At 38.4% G+C, this 14,005-nt stretch overlaps 1 protein-coding gene across 15 annotated transcripts in view; it reads right to left on the bottom strand.

Moving 5' to 3' along the window:
* UNC79 (unc-79 homolog, NALCN channel complex subunit) overlaps positions 1-14,005 on the bottom strand; it is a 270,279-nt gene that overhangs the window by 94,355 nt on the left and 161,919 nt on the right. For 12 of the 15 annotated variants that reach the window (XM_043556906.1, XM_043556897.1, XM_043556895.1 and 9 more), the window contains 4 exons: positions 6,099-6,385; positions 3,636-3,818; positions 2,885-3,047; positions 157-306 (listed from right to left, as the gene is read on the bottom strand). In XM_043556906.1, coding sequence (XP_043412841.1) covers positions 157-306; positions 2,885-3,047; positions 3,636-3,818; positions 6,099-6,385 — 783 coding nt within the window. The remainder of the gene's footprint in view (positions 1-156; positions 307-2,884; positions 3,048-3,635; positions 3,819-6,098; positions 6,386-14,005) is intronic. The other 3 variants (XM_043556903.1, XM_043556909.1, XM_043556910.1) reach the window with 1 other exon arrangement.

Genomic DNA, 14,005 nt, shown 5'->3' with positions numbered 1-14,005 from the left:
ATAAGTGCATATATATATATACTGTTTGTGCATACATATATATAAAATCAACGGTATTAAAATGTGTAGTAACATAATAAAAGTAAGATTTCACCCCAAACAAACGGTAGAGTACAACATTTCTGCATAAAATTACTAAGAGGAAAAAATTCATACTTCTCTGAACATTCATCTCAACCGGCTGATATTTCACCATTTTGCTGCCGCCTATTCTTTTCAATCTTGCAAAAAAAGTTTGAGACTCTTTATTGCAGGGTCCAGTAGGTGTATCATGAATATCAGATTCATCAAAAACACTATCTTCTTCTAATTGGGGAGAGAAAGTCAAAATTACACTTAGGAGGTTATTCTCTCTTAGGCTGTGTCTACACAAGCATTTCAATGAAAGCATGAGGGAACAAAGTCTGAGGTGGTTTCTACACCAGCTCAAGTTCTGGCCACAGCTTGGTATTTCATCCAGATGTCAAATTATCCAAATGTTGACAGAGCAACCTGTTACAAGGTGGCTCTCATTTCCCATGTGACAACTGGCAGCACTTTCAAGAGAGGCATCTCAATATTCCAGTAGGGCCTTCGTGGGGACACTTTTCCAATGCTCTCAAAATCGGATAACGCATACATTTCGGGAATCTGTGACACTCCTTGAACATGCCTGCTTTGGGTGAATTTTCAGGCTAATTTGGCAAAAGAGAATTCGACACAATGAGTAGGTCTTGCCCTTTCCAAAAACATATGCCTTCCTGGGATTTGAGAACTGGCATAGACACAGCCTAACAGTACATGCACCTTATACTTTGTGAATGCAAAATACTGTACTCTACATTTGGTAATGAGACACACGACACACAGAAAAAGCTTAGAGAAGCCACTGGTCATTTCAAAAGCTCCACAAATGATTATGGACTGAAAGAGTAAACAAAGGAAAAAGAAAACAGAAAATAACATTCCCCCCTATTAAAGTAAGACCCTTCTCTGGGGAGTTTGCCATGTGTAACTGTTATGAATCCTAGAAAGCCTCTTTGACGCCGATGATCCTGAGGCTCCGTAAACAAACCTGTCACTTAGAGTGCCTAGCAAGATTATTTCTGGTACTCTTTTATCCCTATTTAGCTACTTTTAAATCAAAGATAAACCCAAAAACATATTAATGAGGAAAGGGTTTCCATGTTGCAACCCACAAAGTTCAGTTGATAAATTTTCTTCTTTCATCCTTTGGAAAAGCCAAAGCCCTATACAAAGCAGCAAAACAAAACAAAACAAAACAAAACACTACAAAAATGCATTTAATACCACAATAAACATAATTAACCTACTAGTCAAGGTGAATATCACTGAAATCATAGTACTTGGCCTATTTTTATGTCTACCCATATGACAAAATAAAGCTCGGGTGTATTATAGCGATTTAAGATTTCTTGAGCATTCGGGGAGTACAAGAGAGAGCCAAATTTTAAGGATTAATCCTGTCCTAAGACACAAGACTCTACCACTAAATGAAATTTGAAGCAGCAGATGATAGATAATCATACTAATCTCTTTGGGTCAAATAATAACTAAGTGTTAATGATCAAAATGATACGAAACGTCTGCAAAGAAGACAAAGCCTATCAGATCTCCACGTTTCTGGGGAGATGCCACACAATGATCTGTTCTATTTCTTTACATCCTTTAAAAAATATATTCCCTTTCGAAAAATACAGTTTTCAAGGAAATAGTTATGTGACTTCCGTTAGATAATTTTGAAATGATTCTCAAAACATACTGAATGAGAGATGGAAGGACTTCAAGATGGCTCCTCCCATTCAGAAAGGCTCATCTGAGACTGGCCCAAATGCTGAGCCCAGATTGAGGACCTCTGTAGTTTAATTGAGTCTATCCAATTTTCCAGAAGCTAGGACCAGATTGAGGACCTCTGTAGTTTAATTGAGTCTATCCAATTTTCCAGAAGCTAGGACCGAAGTTGGTAGACAAGATATTCTTCAGGAAGGATTGGAGTGCTACCAGAACTTAAAGAACTTCGGTCTCACAGTTCCCGTCTACGGCCAACCTAGATTCTTGGACCTTTTAGCAATAAATGAACACTGGTCCAGTCCATCCTAACGAGGTATTTCCAGAGCAGTCCTAACAAGTCAGAATCTACACAAAGGGTCATGGGGTGCTTGGCCTTCTCCCAGGATTAGATTAGATGATGTCACCTTTTACAAGTCTAGACACCTTGTGACTTGCACTAAAGACATACACCTTGCTTCTTCATCTCTCATCTGAAAACATCCAGGCTGGGATTTTACTCTATCTAAAGTTTCATTCTACTGCCTTCTTTGCAGAAAAGCTATCAATATAAAAAGTGTTGATACTGGAAATAATTTAAACCCATGCAGCAAAAATTGCATTTCAGTTGCCGTAAATCAATTCTTACTGAACAAGGAGGCTAGGAAGAAGCAATTGAGCGAATTTAGATTCCATTCAAATCTGTGAGCACAAAGTTCAGGAGGAAACTAGAGACGACAAGATTATGGCTCATGGTTCCACGGAGTGCTGACCAAGATGTATTTCACAGCCCAAAACAAGATGCTTCCAATGCACAGGAAAAGGCTTACAAAGGCTACTTAACCAAACTGCCGACAATTTTTTTTTTTTACAACACATTTCTCATGAAATGGGCTTTAGAAGCATATCAGTTATTTCTCTGGAATGCTCATTTAAAAAAAAAAAATTAAAGCAGCAACATTCATAGGAAAGTTGGAACGTTAACGAAGCAGTAGGCGGTTTTTTGATTCCAGAATGATACCAGGGGGCGTTCCACTATCTCCTAAGAAAAACATTGTCCAGAAATGTATTACATATTCAAGCTAAGTTTGGGGTAGAATTGAGACAGGTAAAGTACCTTTTTCTTTTTCGCTGTATCTGCTTATGTTACTGTTGTCACTGTACAAAGGTCCTGCCGTGGCATGGGGCTTGCAGCTATGATACTGTGCATTGAGTGTATTGACTGTTATGTGAATCAGATGCAGCAGGACCTTGCTGATATCACAGTCTCGGTATGGATACTGCTCAATAAAATGGAGGGAGAAAAATATAAACAGTTATTTTGAAGGGTAAGTTTTTCCACTTGATCTTGCTAGATGTTTTTCTCAGTATTTCTCGGGGTGATAAAAAGAAATATACAGAAAAGCAAAACCGTTAAGTTTTTATTATGGTCTTATTTTGACAAGGGATCACATTCCCTTCTACTTGTACCAAACCACAGACGGCAATGCGTGCCAGTTCACAGTTACAATTCCTTTCAAGGAAATTCTCTGGCAGGAACGCAATTTTAAATATTTTCTTTGTTTTCTGACATAATAATTAAAACAAAGATAAAATCTGAGATTCTGACCATAAACAGAGATTGTTGATCTCAGTAGCCTACAATTTGTTATTTTTTGTTTTTGACATTTGTAGCATCTCCACTGGCCTGGTCTCTATTTCTATTTCTATTCCCATGGATTTTGACTTCTCAACACTAATTGTACATCATGATTCTTTCTCTGAAGGTCAAATTACTCTCCTACAAAATTCTCAAATTAGATCTCTTCAGTGTTCTCCTCTCTAAGAGAATCATTGCAGCCTAAAAAGGAGTGACGACAGCCACTCACCTTGTAAAGGATGACAAGCAAGGCCTTCAACCACATCTGCCGGATGTGAGGTTTTAGGGACCAGAGGGAACAACGAGGTGGCTGTTGGAAATAATGCCGTAGCTGAGGACAAGAGCAGTATTTGAGCACCTGAACCACCAAGGGGAGAAGGTGTTTGCCCAAGTTAATGTTATAGTCCATCACCTGAAAGAGGAAAAATACTAGTAACTGAAGGAAAGCTGTAAAGAACGTTCGCAAGCCTAAAGGAAAATTTGAACCATCAGAACAATAGGCAAAATATTTAAAAGGCATTTCACAAAATATTAACAGTAATGGCCAATGAACAAAGAAGGGGAAATGTTAAACCCCACAAGAAATAAAAAACTTGCAAATTAAAATCATTTGAATCCACTTAATTATCTAATTGTTTAATGTATCCACTAAATTACGAATTAAAAATAAAATTTTATCTATTAAAATGTCCTATTAAACTATTAACTAGAATTAAACTAGAATCAATTAAAACACCCACTATTGGTAATCACTGGGGAAAACAGGCATTCTCAGATGTCACTGGCAAGAGTATTATTCAACACAGCCTTTCAGGAGAGCAAGTTAGCAATATCTATTCAGAAGTAAGAAAAAGTACTCACAGCCCCCAATACAGATTTAAATAAATCTTAAGGAAAAAATCAGACAACTCTTGCAAGATGTATACATAAAGATATCCAGCCTTATAGTCACTCCAAATTTGAAAATAACCTCCATAGTCAACAATACGAGATTAGTTAAGTGAAAGATTGTTTGTATGACAACACTACGTAGCCATGAAATGGGATATGATACAAATTTATTTACATGATATCGACTTCATAATAAAGTTTAAAAGAGGTTACATATATTTATCCACATGTATAATATGATCCCATTATTGTAGAAAATATGTGTGCACATACATATACATGTATATATGTATATATGAATGTATATAAATTTGGAGCCAGCAGTATACACCAAAATGTTAGTGACTTATTTTGTCATGGGTTTCCTGGAGATTAGTATTTAATCTTTTGCTTTATTAAAATAAATATGCATAATATAAATATAGAAAGAGAGTAGGGGGTGCCAGGGTGGCACAGTCCATTAAGCGTCCAACCCTTGATCTCAGCTGAGGTCATGATCTCAGGGTTCATGAGGTTGAGCCCTGTATCGGGCTCTGCACTGACAGTGCAGAGCCTGCTTGGGATTCTGTCTGTCCTTCTCTCTGCCCCTCCCCTGCTTGTGCTCTCTCACTTTCAAAATAAACTTAAAAAAAAATTTTTTTTTTAAAAAGAGAGTAGTGAGGGAAGAAAAGAGGAAGGGAGGGGAGTCTGTTCCTGAAATGGAGGATCCCTTCATCATAAACAACTGAGTATTCGTGCTGATCCGTCTAGTTACCAGGATCAGCAAAATACAACTACATACATATTGCTGCCAATTTGCTTATCTGTGTTCATTATATTACAATCTATTCGAACTAACTGATAAAAGCTACCATCACTGAGCTCCTACCATGAGACAGGCACTGATTAAAGGCTTTGCAATATGGTGTCTCTAATCTTTCAAAAACAAAAATCTGTTACTAATGAGCAAAGAAGCAGGGGATGCCTAAGGCCATAACAGTTAATAACAGTGGCAGAGTTGAAATTCATATCAATTTCTCTCTAGCCCCATGCTCGACACCCGTTGCAGATTGGTTCTGGAGAGTGAGATTTGTAGCACTGGTCAAATTAGGCATACATATACCCAATAATAACATTAATTCTGCCCTCTATCCGTATCTGAAAGGAATTCTCACAGTGGTGGATAAGATACGTGTGCAGGATGTTCACTGCTGAGCTGTATGGAGTGGTGAGTAGATGGGAGCAATATGAGTGTCCATCACTGGGGGAATGACTAACTATCACGGGGGGACTGGATAATTAAAGCATGGTAAATGTACACCATGGTGTAAAATTCGGCAGTGAGCAGTAACAGACAACACGGAAAAAGCCAGTGATGATAATGTAACATGGAGTAAGTCGTATGATTAACTCAATTCTCCACTTGAAGCCAAAAAAGACACGAGATTTTTAAAAACCCAGAAACAAAAATTCTACACTCCCTTACTGTTTAATGGGTAGAGTTTCAGTTTAGGATAATGAAGAAGTTCTAGAGATGGACAGTGGTTACATAACAATGCAAATACACTTAATGCCACTGAATTATATACTTAAAAGTGGCTAAGATGGTAAATTTTATGTTAGGTATGTTTCACTCCTGCCCCCACCCCAAAATTCTATACTCCCTGTAAGTCTTACTCATCTCATACTCCTTTCCACACACCCCCACCTGATAAAGTGACTTGTGTAAACCTTTACACAAAACCAATGTTGGCCAAATGGAACTTAATGACTTGCTTCTCCTAAAACCCCAACAACAGGGCTCCCGAAAGCTTACACTTACTTGGGCAATTCCTGCAATAAACGCATTAAAGCAAGTTGACAGGCGCATTTTTTGAGGTGCAATCATGAAGCAACCTTCCTGTTGGTCATAGCCGAGTAAGACGTACAGGTGCCGCTTGACTGTGTTGAAGGCCTTCGCACTGCTGATGTCTGACTCGGCACTGCTCTCGTCCTTGGCCATGAACTTCATGAGCACTGTGATCAGCTGGTGAACTGTCTGGTGGTCAATCCCAGCATCTTCGGGGAGCAAGTCCTTGATGGTGTTGTCATTCTCAGGAGACTGTTGTCCTGTCAGTGCAAGAAAGGCCATCAGTGAGTGGCTCCCTCACAGGGAAGTTCACACTAAAATCACACTAAATGGTGTCGATAAAGCACCATTCTAGCTGCTTCCACTAAATATTGAAAGGGTCTGTTCTGGACAAATTTAAAGGCAAACTATGGCTACCGAGCAAAGCATTAGTCCAGGGGTGGACGTTATTGTGTCCATCCATGACCAAGTAATTTGGGAGTAATAAGGGAATAGAAATAAAAATAAGGTACTAGAAAGCACGGTTATCTTTGAACAGCAATAAAAATACCTAAATAAGCTTTGCATTTAGCAATTTTTTAAGTCTCTGGGCAAAGTTTTATCCTCAATGATAAAGATAAGTTTCTCTTCCAGCTTTGTAAAATAAGCACATAAAGATAACCACAAAAATAATATCCTAAAATCCACTGAGCACAAAGACATCCACTGAGTTATTTTGTTTAAGCTATTATCTCAATTCAGATATGTTCATCAATCAGCTGGTTGGGGTGGTGGGGGGTGGGGTGGGGGGAGTAAAGTTTTCTTTTCCAAATCCTGAGATATTAGCAGTGTGTGCTCTTTGAAGGATATAGTCAAAGTTATAAATAGTAAATTATAGTCCCTGCTATATGTAATGAGAAACATATAAGGGAGGGGACAGACAGAAAGAAAGAAGCATGAGCTTTTGAAAACAGAAAAGTATCACATGAAGGTGAGCTGAGAGTTTACATGGAAAGAAAAAATACCTCAGTCCTTGACTTACTCTTAACCTAACAAATAATTGTATCTGAGCAGCTCCCTGACACTGACTTTGTCTCTGTTATTTTTCAAAGTCAAAAATTATACCCTGTCTCCACTTGTTTTTCTGCCTCTTCTGATCTGGCTTGGTTTGGGACTTTTGGTGAAGGAAGAGTGAGATTAGCTCTTCTATATTTATGTTTGGGGCCTTATTCAAGGGTTATTTGGGGTTTGAATTCGTGCCCTTTCTTTGACAGGCAACATCAGAATTTCTCAGTTGAAAACAAGGTTTTTGCCTGGTGGCTTAGGTGACACACACCAGCACTCTCGTCTCTCATTCTGCCAGAAAAGTTCTGCTAAACAATGACAGGCTTTGGTTACAAACCATTATAAACCAGACCTTGATTATATCCGGTATAATTGTGGGATGAAGGCTACAAAGAGGAGGTAGGTAGTAATTTATATCCATTAACTCCTCAACTAATTTGGTCAAGTCTCAATCTTGCAGGACACACCCAAGAGAAAGGAGAAAGAGGAAATACTACTTCTGGGGACTGAGGAAACCAGCTGTCTCAAGGCCAAACACCTCCCTAGAGCAGTGGCATGAAAGTAATGTCAACTTCAGAATTTACTAGTTTAGAAGTACATGTGAGGTAACAAGCTTGGCTGTCTAGTTTTCCCCAGATGCTCAGAATAATGTTTGTCTGTTCAAGAGTGATATACTGAGAAGGGGTCATTGGCAGTGGGTGAACAGCAACATTGTCAACTAAGTCTAAGAGCCTCTCATTTAGGGGAAACCACCCGACAAACTTCAATAGGACCCTAGGACATTAACATTTTCTGTCTCATAGAGTCTGTGTATGAAGAGTAAATGTGTGCAATGTGCTTTAGAGAAGGTTTCACCAAAAACTATTCCTATAAAACCTAAGGACTGTTTATTACAGTGTTCTATATGCATCAATGACAGTGATCAATAATTTGCTAACACCATTATTTATGAGGCACACATCAGCCATCAGGAAAAAATAAGTCATTTATATGGAACACCCTATTTTACCAAGAGGCCAGAAATGTGAAACATTGCTGCATATTACAATTAAATTAAATGTCTGAAATAGAAGATCAGACCAAAAGCAATACCTATGTAAATCCTCATAAAACAAAATAGGAAAAGTTTAGAGAACCATCTTTCCGGCATTGAAAAATATTTAATCTTGATTTTTTTTTTCTCTTCTCCAGACTATTACTTTACAACTAGAAGGAATTATTGCTTTGGGCAAGATCAGGCCAAGAATGTCACAAGTGTGAGAACGTAGGCCCCCTGCAGGGTTCAATGTTATTGTAACAGCAAGTGATGGCTGTTACAATATAGCTCCATTCCTCAATTTATTTCAGCTGGGGGTGGGGGGTGGGGGCAAAATTTAAGGGACTTTGTATCACTGTCCTGTGCAGCCACCTCCAAGTTCGGACTGGCTAGACTCCAAAATCCCCGTGTTAAAAATGGAACGAAGGAGCGTTTGCGAAGGAGTCGCTCTTTGTTTATGGCCCTGAGTATCCAGGGACCTCAGTACAGAAGTAACGGGATTCCAAACAAGGCTGAACTAAGACACTGGCTCCTCATATCATTCCATCCTAGTTCAGGTCTAGAAAACAAATCATCAGACTTCATCTTTTAAATATTTCAAAATCCTTCCCATTGTAAGTAGACGTTCATTCAAAAAGTATGTAACCTAACCTTTCTGGTCAAATCCTATTTTCCTAACGATTAAGTACCACTTCACGAATGCCCTATTTCCATTTGAAATATATCTTCATGGATCTTCAGTGTTTTAGCTTTAAGTTTGCTGCTCTTTCTTTGCTCCCCCTGAATAAGCAATAACGAGTGATCTTTAACCATTAAATGTACTGAAAAAAAAAAAAAAAACAAGAAATAGTTGATGAAACCTTTTGCATAAAGTGGAAAAAAAAATCTTTCAATCCAAAATTCACTCCTCTAGTGTGGGCTTTGCAAGTCTATGCCGTGTCTATTATCTTTCTTTACAACAGCATAAGTTTGTCACTGGGACACTCTCCATTAAAAAAAAAAAAAAAAGTTTCCTTAATCAAATCCCTAAGAAAAATGAGCTTAGAAAAGCTGGAGTTTTCTTTATTGATAAGGATAGTATTACTGGCTCAGTTATCTACAAAGGGTATGAAATTTCCATTTTAAAACTGAAGGACTATGATATTTTCTCTAAGATGTGACAATTAAAACACTTTGGAATTCTAGTTTTGAATCATAGTCTATGAAATTCCTGTATCTGTTTTTAACTATGGAGATTTAATGTGTTGAATTTTTGCTTTTACCATTTCTCTAAAGAAAAATGTAAGTATCTTTATAATCATGAGGCAGAGTTACTCCTACCATAAATTTATCATGGACTGTTTCCATCATAATCTGTCCACAGAGTGGCACAACTGATTGAAACTCCAAAGTGTAATATAATTTTATTTATTTGATGATTTGAAACCAGGCAGGATCAGGATCTGCTTTTCCAGACTTATCTCCTATTACTCCACCCCAAATGGTCAACATTCTTACAAGCTGGGCTACATGTGGATCTCAGAACATAGCCAATACTTTCCCACCTTTGTATCTTAGCTCAGGGTGATATACTCTCCCAGCACCCCCAACCCCAGCCAATCTCATCCTATGAATCTCAGAAGCCATTCTTACTACATATCCCCACCCTCCTCTCAGCCTCTCAGAATTTAGGGTGTGATCCCTAAATTCTATAAATCCCCAAAGACAAGAGAAGAGGGAAGATGGGAGAGAAGAATGGGGGGAAATTTCCATTATCATTTCCTAACTCTCATGTGGCAAACTGCAAGGCAGAACTTTTTTTTTTTAATTTACATCCAAATTAGTTAGCATACAGTGCAACAATGATTTCAGGAGTAGATTCCTTAATGCCCCTTACCCATTTAGCCCATCCCCTCTCCCACATCCCCTCCAGTAACCCTCTGTTTGTTCTCTCTATTTAAGAGTCTGTTTTGTCCCCCTCCCTGTTTTTATATTATTTTTGCTTCCCTTCCCTTATGTTCATTTCTTCTGTGTCTTAAAGTTCTCATATGAGTGAAGTCATATGATATTTGTCTTTCTCTGACTGACTAATTTTTCTTAGCATAATACCCCCTAGTTCCAGCCACATAGTTGCAAATGGCAAGATTTTATTCTTTTTGATAAGGCAGAACTTTTTATTTACTCATTTGCCTATTTCCCTTATGGAAACAAAGGCTCCTTGAAGGTGAGTGCTATGTCTTACCCATTTTTATACCACTCACAGAATATGGGGCAGGTTCTGACATATACTAGATGCTTATTATTCCTAAGTGTCTAAGTACACTGAATTCAAATAAATATCTCTAATAAATACTTCTTCTATATAGGAAAAAAACTGATGAGGTCCCCAAACAGCAAGGAAGTGGCTAGGGAAATAGGGAATACTCCTCTGTGTAAGTGGATTCACTGACCGCCCTGTCAAGCCAACAAGTGACAATTAGGTAGAGGAACGAAGCACACTTCCATGAGCTTGCTCTGCATTTGTTCAGAGAAACCAATGATCAAGCACTATAAATGAGTGTGTATTGTGTTGATAGTTCTAATGACACCACCTCATCGATCTCCCTGGCCCATCAACCCAACTTAAAGCTTCATTCACAGTTCTGTTGTGTGTGTGCACAGACACAAAAGGGCTGTAAAGCTGGGGCCAGTGACTAACTCCATATTGTCATGTGCTCCCCATCCTTGCCTTTGCCTCTTCCTATCTCACATCCATGCCTTCCCACCCTATCCACCAGTCAAGACCTGGCCGTTGCCCCCCAAGTCTCTTCCTGCTGTACCTGATGTGAAGCAACCTGTAGCACTGTCACATTCACTCTGGAAGAGAGCTTACTTATGGTTCATCCTTTATCTCCCTTACTTGACTATAAGCAAGTTGAGAATATAAAAATTTCTGATGTGTCTTTGCATTCTTCATATTTCCTAGTATTGCAGGTGGCCAATAAATGTTTGTTCAATAGAAACTATCATTTCCCAAAATGATTATTTCAAACAGGGCATTCCTATAAAAATAACTGTTCTCTTTGAGTTACTGGATCTTAATGATCAATAGGCATTTTGCAAGTTAGTGAAGATGTGAGTTATTAACCACCTCTAGAAAGAAAAGAGAGAGCCCTTCCAAATTACTTCCAAAGAAGTACTTCTTTGGAAGTAATTTGGAGTTTTAGGCTGGGACACTAATGGGGGGGGGGGGGCAGGAGAGGCCCATACAAGAGAGTTTTACCAACGCTATGTAGCATTGGACACCTCTTGTTGATACAAATTCAGACCAAGAGATCTCAAGATCTCTCTGCAGGCTGGAGTAGAAATGAGAGTACCCATGTTGCTTTAGGGATTAGGATACTTCTAGATCAATCTGGGGATCCTAAATGGGAAGTTTCTCTTTTTTTTTTTCTCTTTTTTTTTTAGCTGGTTTTTTATGGAGCTGGTTAGCTCCATAACCAGACTAGTCTTTATGTGGTACAGGGCAGGAACACCCTAACATCAATGCATCAAGAGGTAGTTATAGTGGAGAGAAAGCAAATCAAGTCTCTTGAACTCAAGCATTAGTCTCCAACTAGTTAGTTATATGTGATCTTGAGCAAATTATCTAAGCAGAATTACTTAATCTCTGAGGACCTCAGTTTTCGTATCTACATGTAAAGCAAAATTAATAATAATAATAATACTTTATACATATCCAGAATTGTGAAATCAAAATTAGATTATTCATATTAAAAACCCTCTTAGTAGATAAAGAGGTACTATACATATATGAAATGTTATTCTTATTATTATATACCTATCATTATTTAATTCTTTATTCTGGGGGATGAGGAACAGGTTATAATTAAGCTCCCCGTGACCACATGGGTGGATACTAGTTTTTCACTGGTAGGCTGTTACAACCTATCAAACTGTTATATTATATTCAATTAATATTCAACAGGTATTCTGAATCACCAAAGGTAATTCCTGGTATTCACAGAATCAGTGAAAATATACCTTATAAATAATTATAATTATACCAATTTCAGATTAGCAGGTGAAACTGAATATTTCATCAATTAGGATTGAATAAAGGTGCTGAGCTCCAGTTGGCAGTTACCATGCATGCCTTGCACCAGAGATCAAGACGCCTGGGCTTGAGACCCAGATCTGTCACCAACAGCTTGTGAAACGTATTCCTTTCTGGGAACTTCAGGTTCCTCTTCTGTAAAATGAGAATGTTAACATACCTCTAATTTTCCAGCTATAATTTCCTGGGAATTTCATTTATGAGCAAAGGTCTTTGATTTGACTCATAAACGTCATAAAGGAATGAAGCTCTTCACTAGCCTTGTGAAGTACACCTTCTATACAAGTGTATTTCTGATGCAAAATTTGCCATATGTAATATGTAAAAGCTAAGATAAAAAAGCCATTAGTTACAAATCCAATGCCAAAAAGCTCAGCCTAAACAGCAATTAAAATAAGTCTTGCTGCATAATTAAAGGGCATATGCTATATTTCAGGCCCAGTCAATAAGAGGTCTTGCACAGAGAAGCTCAAGACTTGGACGGAACAAAAGTATGTTCTGCAAGTAACAAGTTCTTCAGTTTCCATTTAATTACTATCTTAAACCATCCTGTATAATCTTATGATTATCCTGGCATGTCTTTGCTCCCAAGGTAAAAAATATACTGTCTAGTAAACAATAATGCAAAAATGAAAAACTAGTTTGAAATGGCCTCTTAAGCTAAGCCAGTTGTTTCCAAATCTAAACAAGTTTTTATTATGGTGGTGTTGTGTAAATTACCTTTCCAGGAGCTTTACCTTTATATTTAATATAAAAAATGCTGTTATCTGCCCCATTTCTATCTGGTCACTTTTGGTGGGACAATTAAAGGCCTGAAGGCTTTTTTAAAAATGTTTATTTATTTATTTTGAGAGAAAGAGAGGGGGAGGTGCAGAGAGAGAGGGAGAGAGAGAATCCCAAGTGGGTTCTGCACTGTCAGTGCAGAGCCCGATGAGGAGCTCCATCTCACGAACCTTGAGGTCATGACCTGAGCCGAAATCAAGAGTGGGATGCCCAACCAAATGAGCCACCCAGGTGCCCCTGAAGGCTTTTTTTTTTTAACTTCAAGAAACATATGTATACATTTCCCCAAAGAGAAGTGAGAGGAGTCTTTTGGTTGGATTGTGAAAATGGGTAATAATAATAATTAGAGACTTTAATTGAATAATTAATTCAACTAAGACTTATGACAAAAAGAAAAGATGGGGTAAAATAAAAGATAACTTATGAAATTGCATTAAGACTCATCTCAAAAAGATCTCATTGTAGGGAAACTGGATGGATTCCACATTGGTAATGAAGCTAAGGGTCAGAGGTTGTTACTTTTATTCTTTTTTAAAGTTTTTTTTTTTCAACGTTTATTTATTTTTGGGACAGAGAGAGACAGAGCATGAATGGGGAAGGGGCAGAGAGAGAGGGAGACACAGAATCAGAAGCAGGCTCCAGGCTCCGAGCCATCACCCCAGAGCCCGACGCGGGGCTCGAACTCACTGACCGCGAGATCGTGACCTGGCTGAAGTCGGACGCTTAACCGACTGCGCCACCCAGGCGCCCCGCTTTTATTCTTTTTTAAATCCCAGTACAGCTGAGGCATGAGCAATGCAAAAACCAAGGTAGGGGTCCTCAGCCAAGGGCTTGCTGATCCTTCTTTCTCATCAATTTTAAGAGAAAATACACTCCGGCCAACACCTGTCATTGGCATTCATAATCTTTGGGGTTCTCTCTTCCCCCCCACTCCACCCCTAG

Source organism: Prionailurus bengalensis, chromosome B3 (assembly GCF_016509475.1).
Source record: "Prionailurus bengalensis isolate Pbe53 chromosome B3, Fcat_Pben_1.1_paternal_pri, whole genome shotgun sequence".
In the NCBI taxonomy this organism is placed as follows: Eukaryota; Metazoa; Chordata; class Mammalia; order Carnivora; family Felidae; genus Prionailurus; species Prionailurus bengalensis.
The sequence above is the reverse complement of the archived record's forward strand: the minus strand, read 5'-3'. Positions and strand labels throughout refer to the sequence as shown.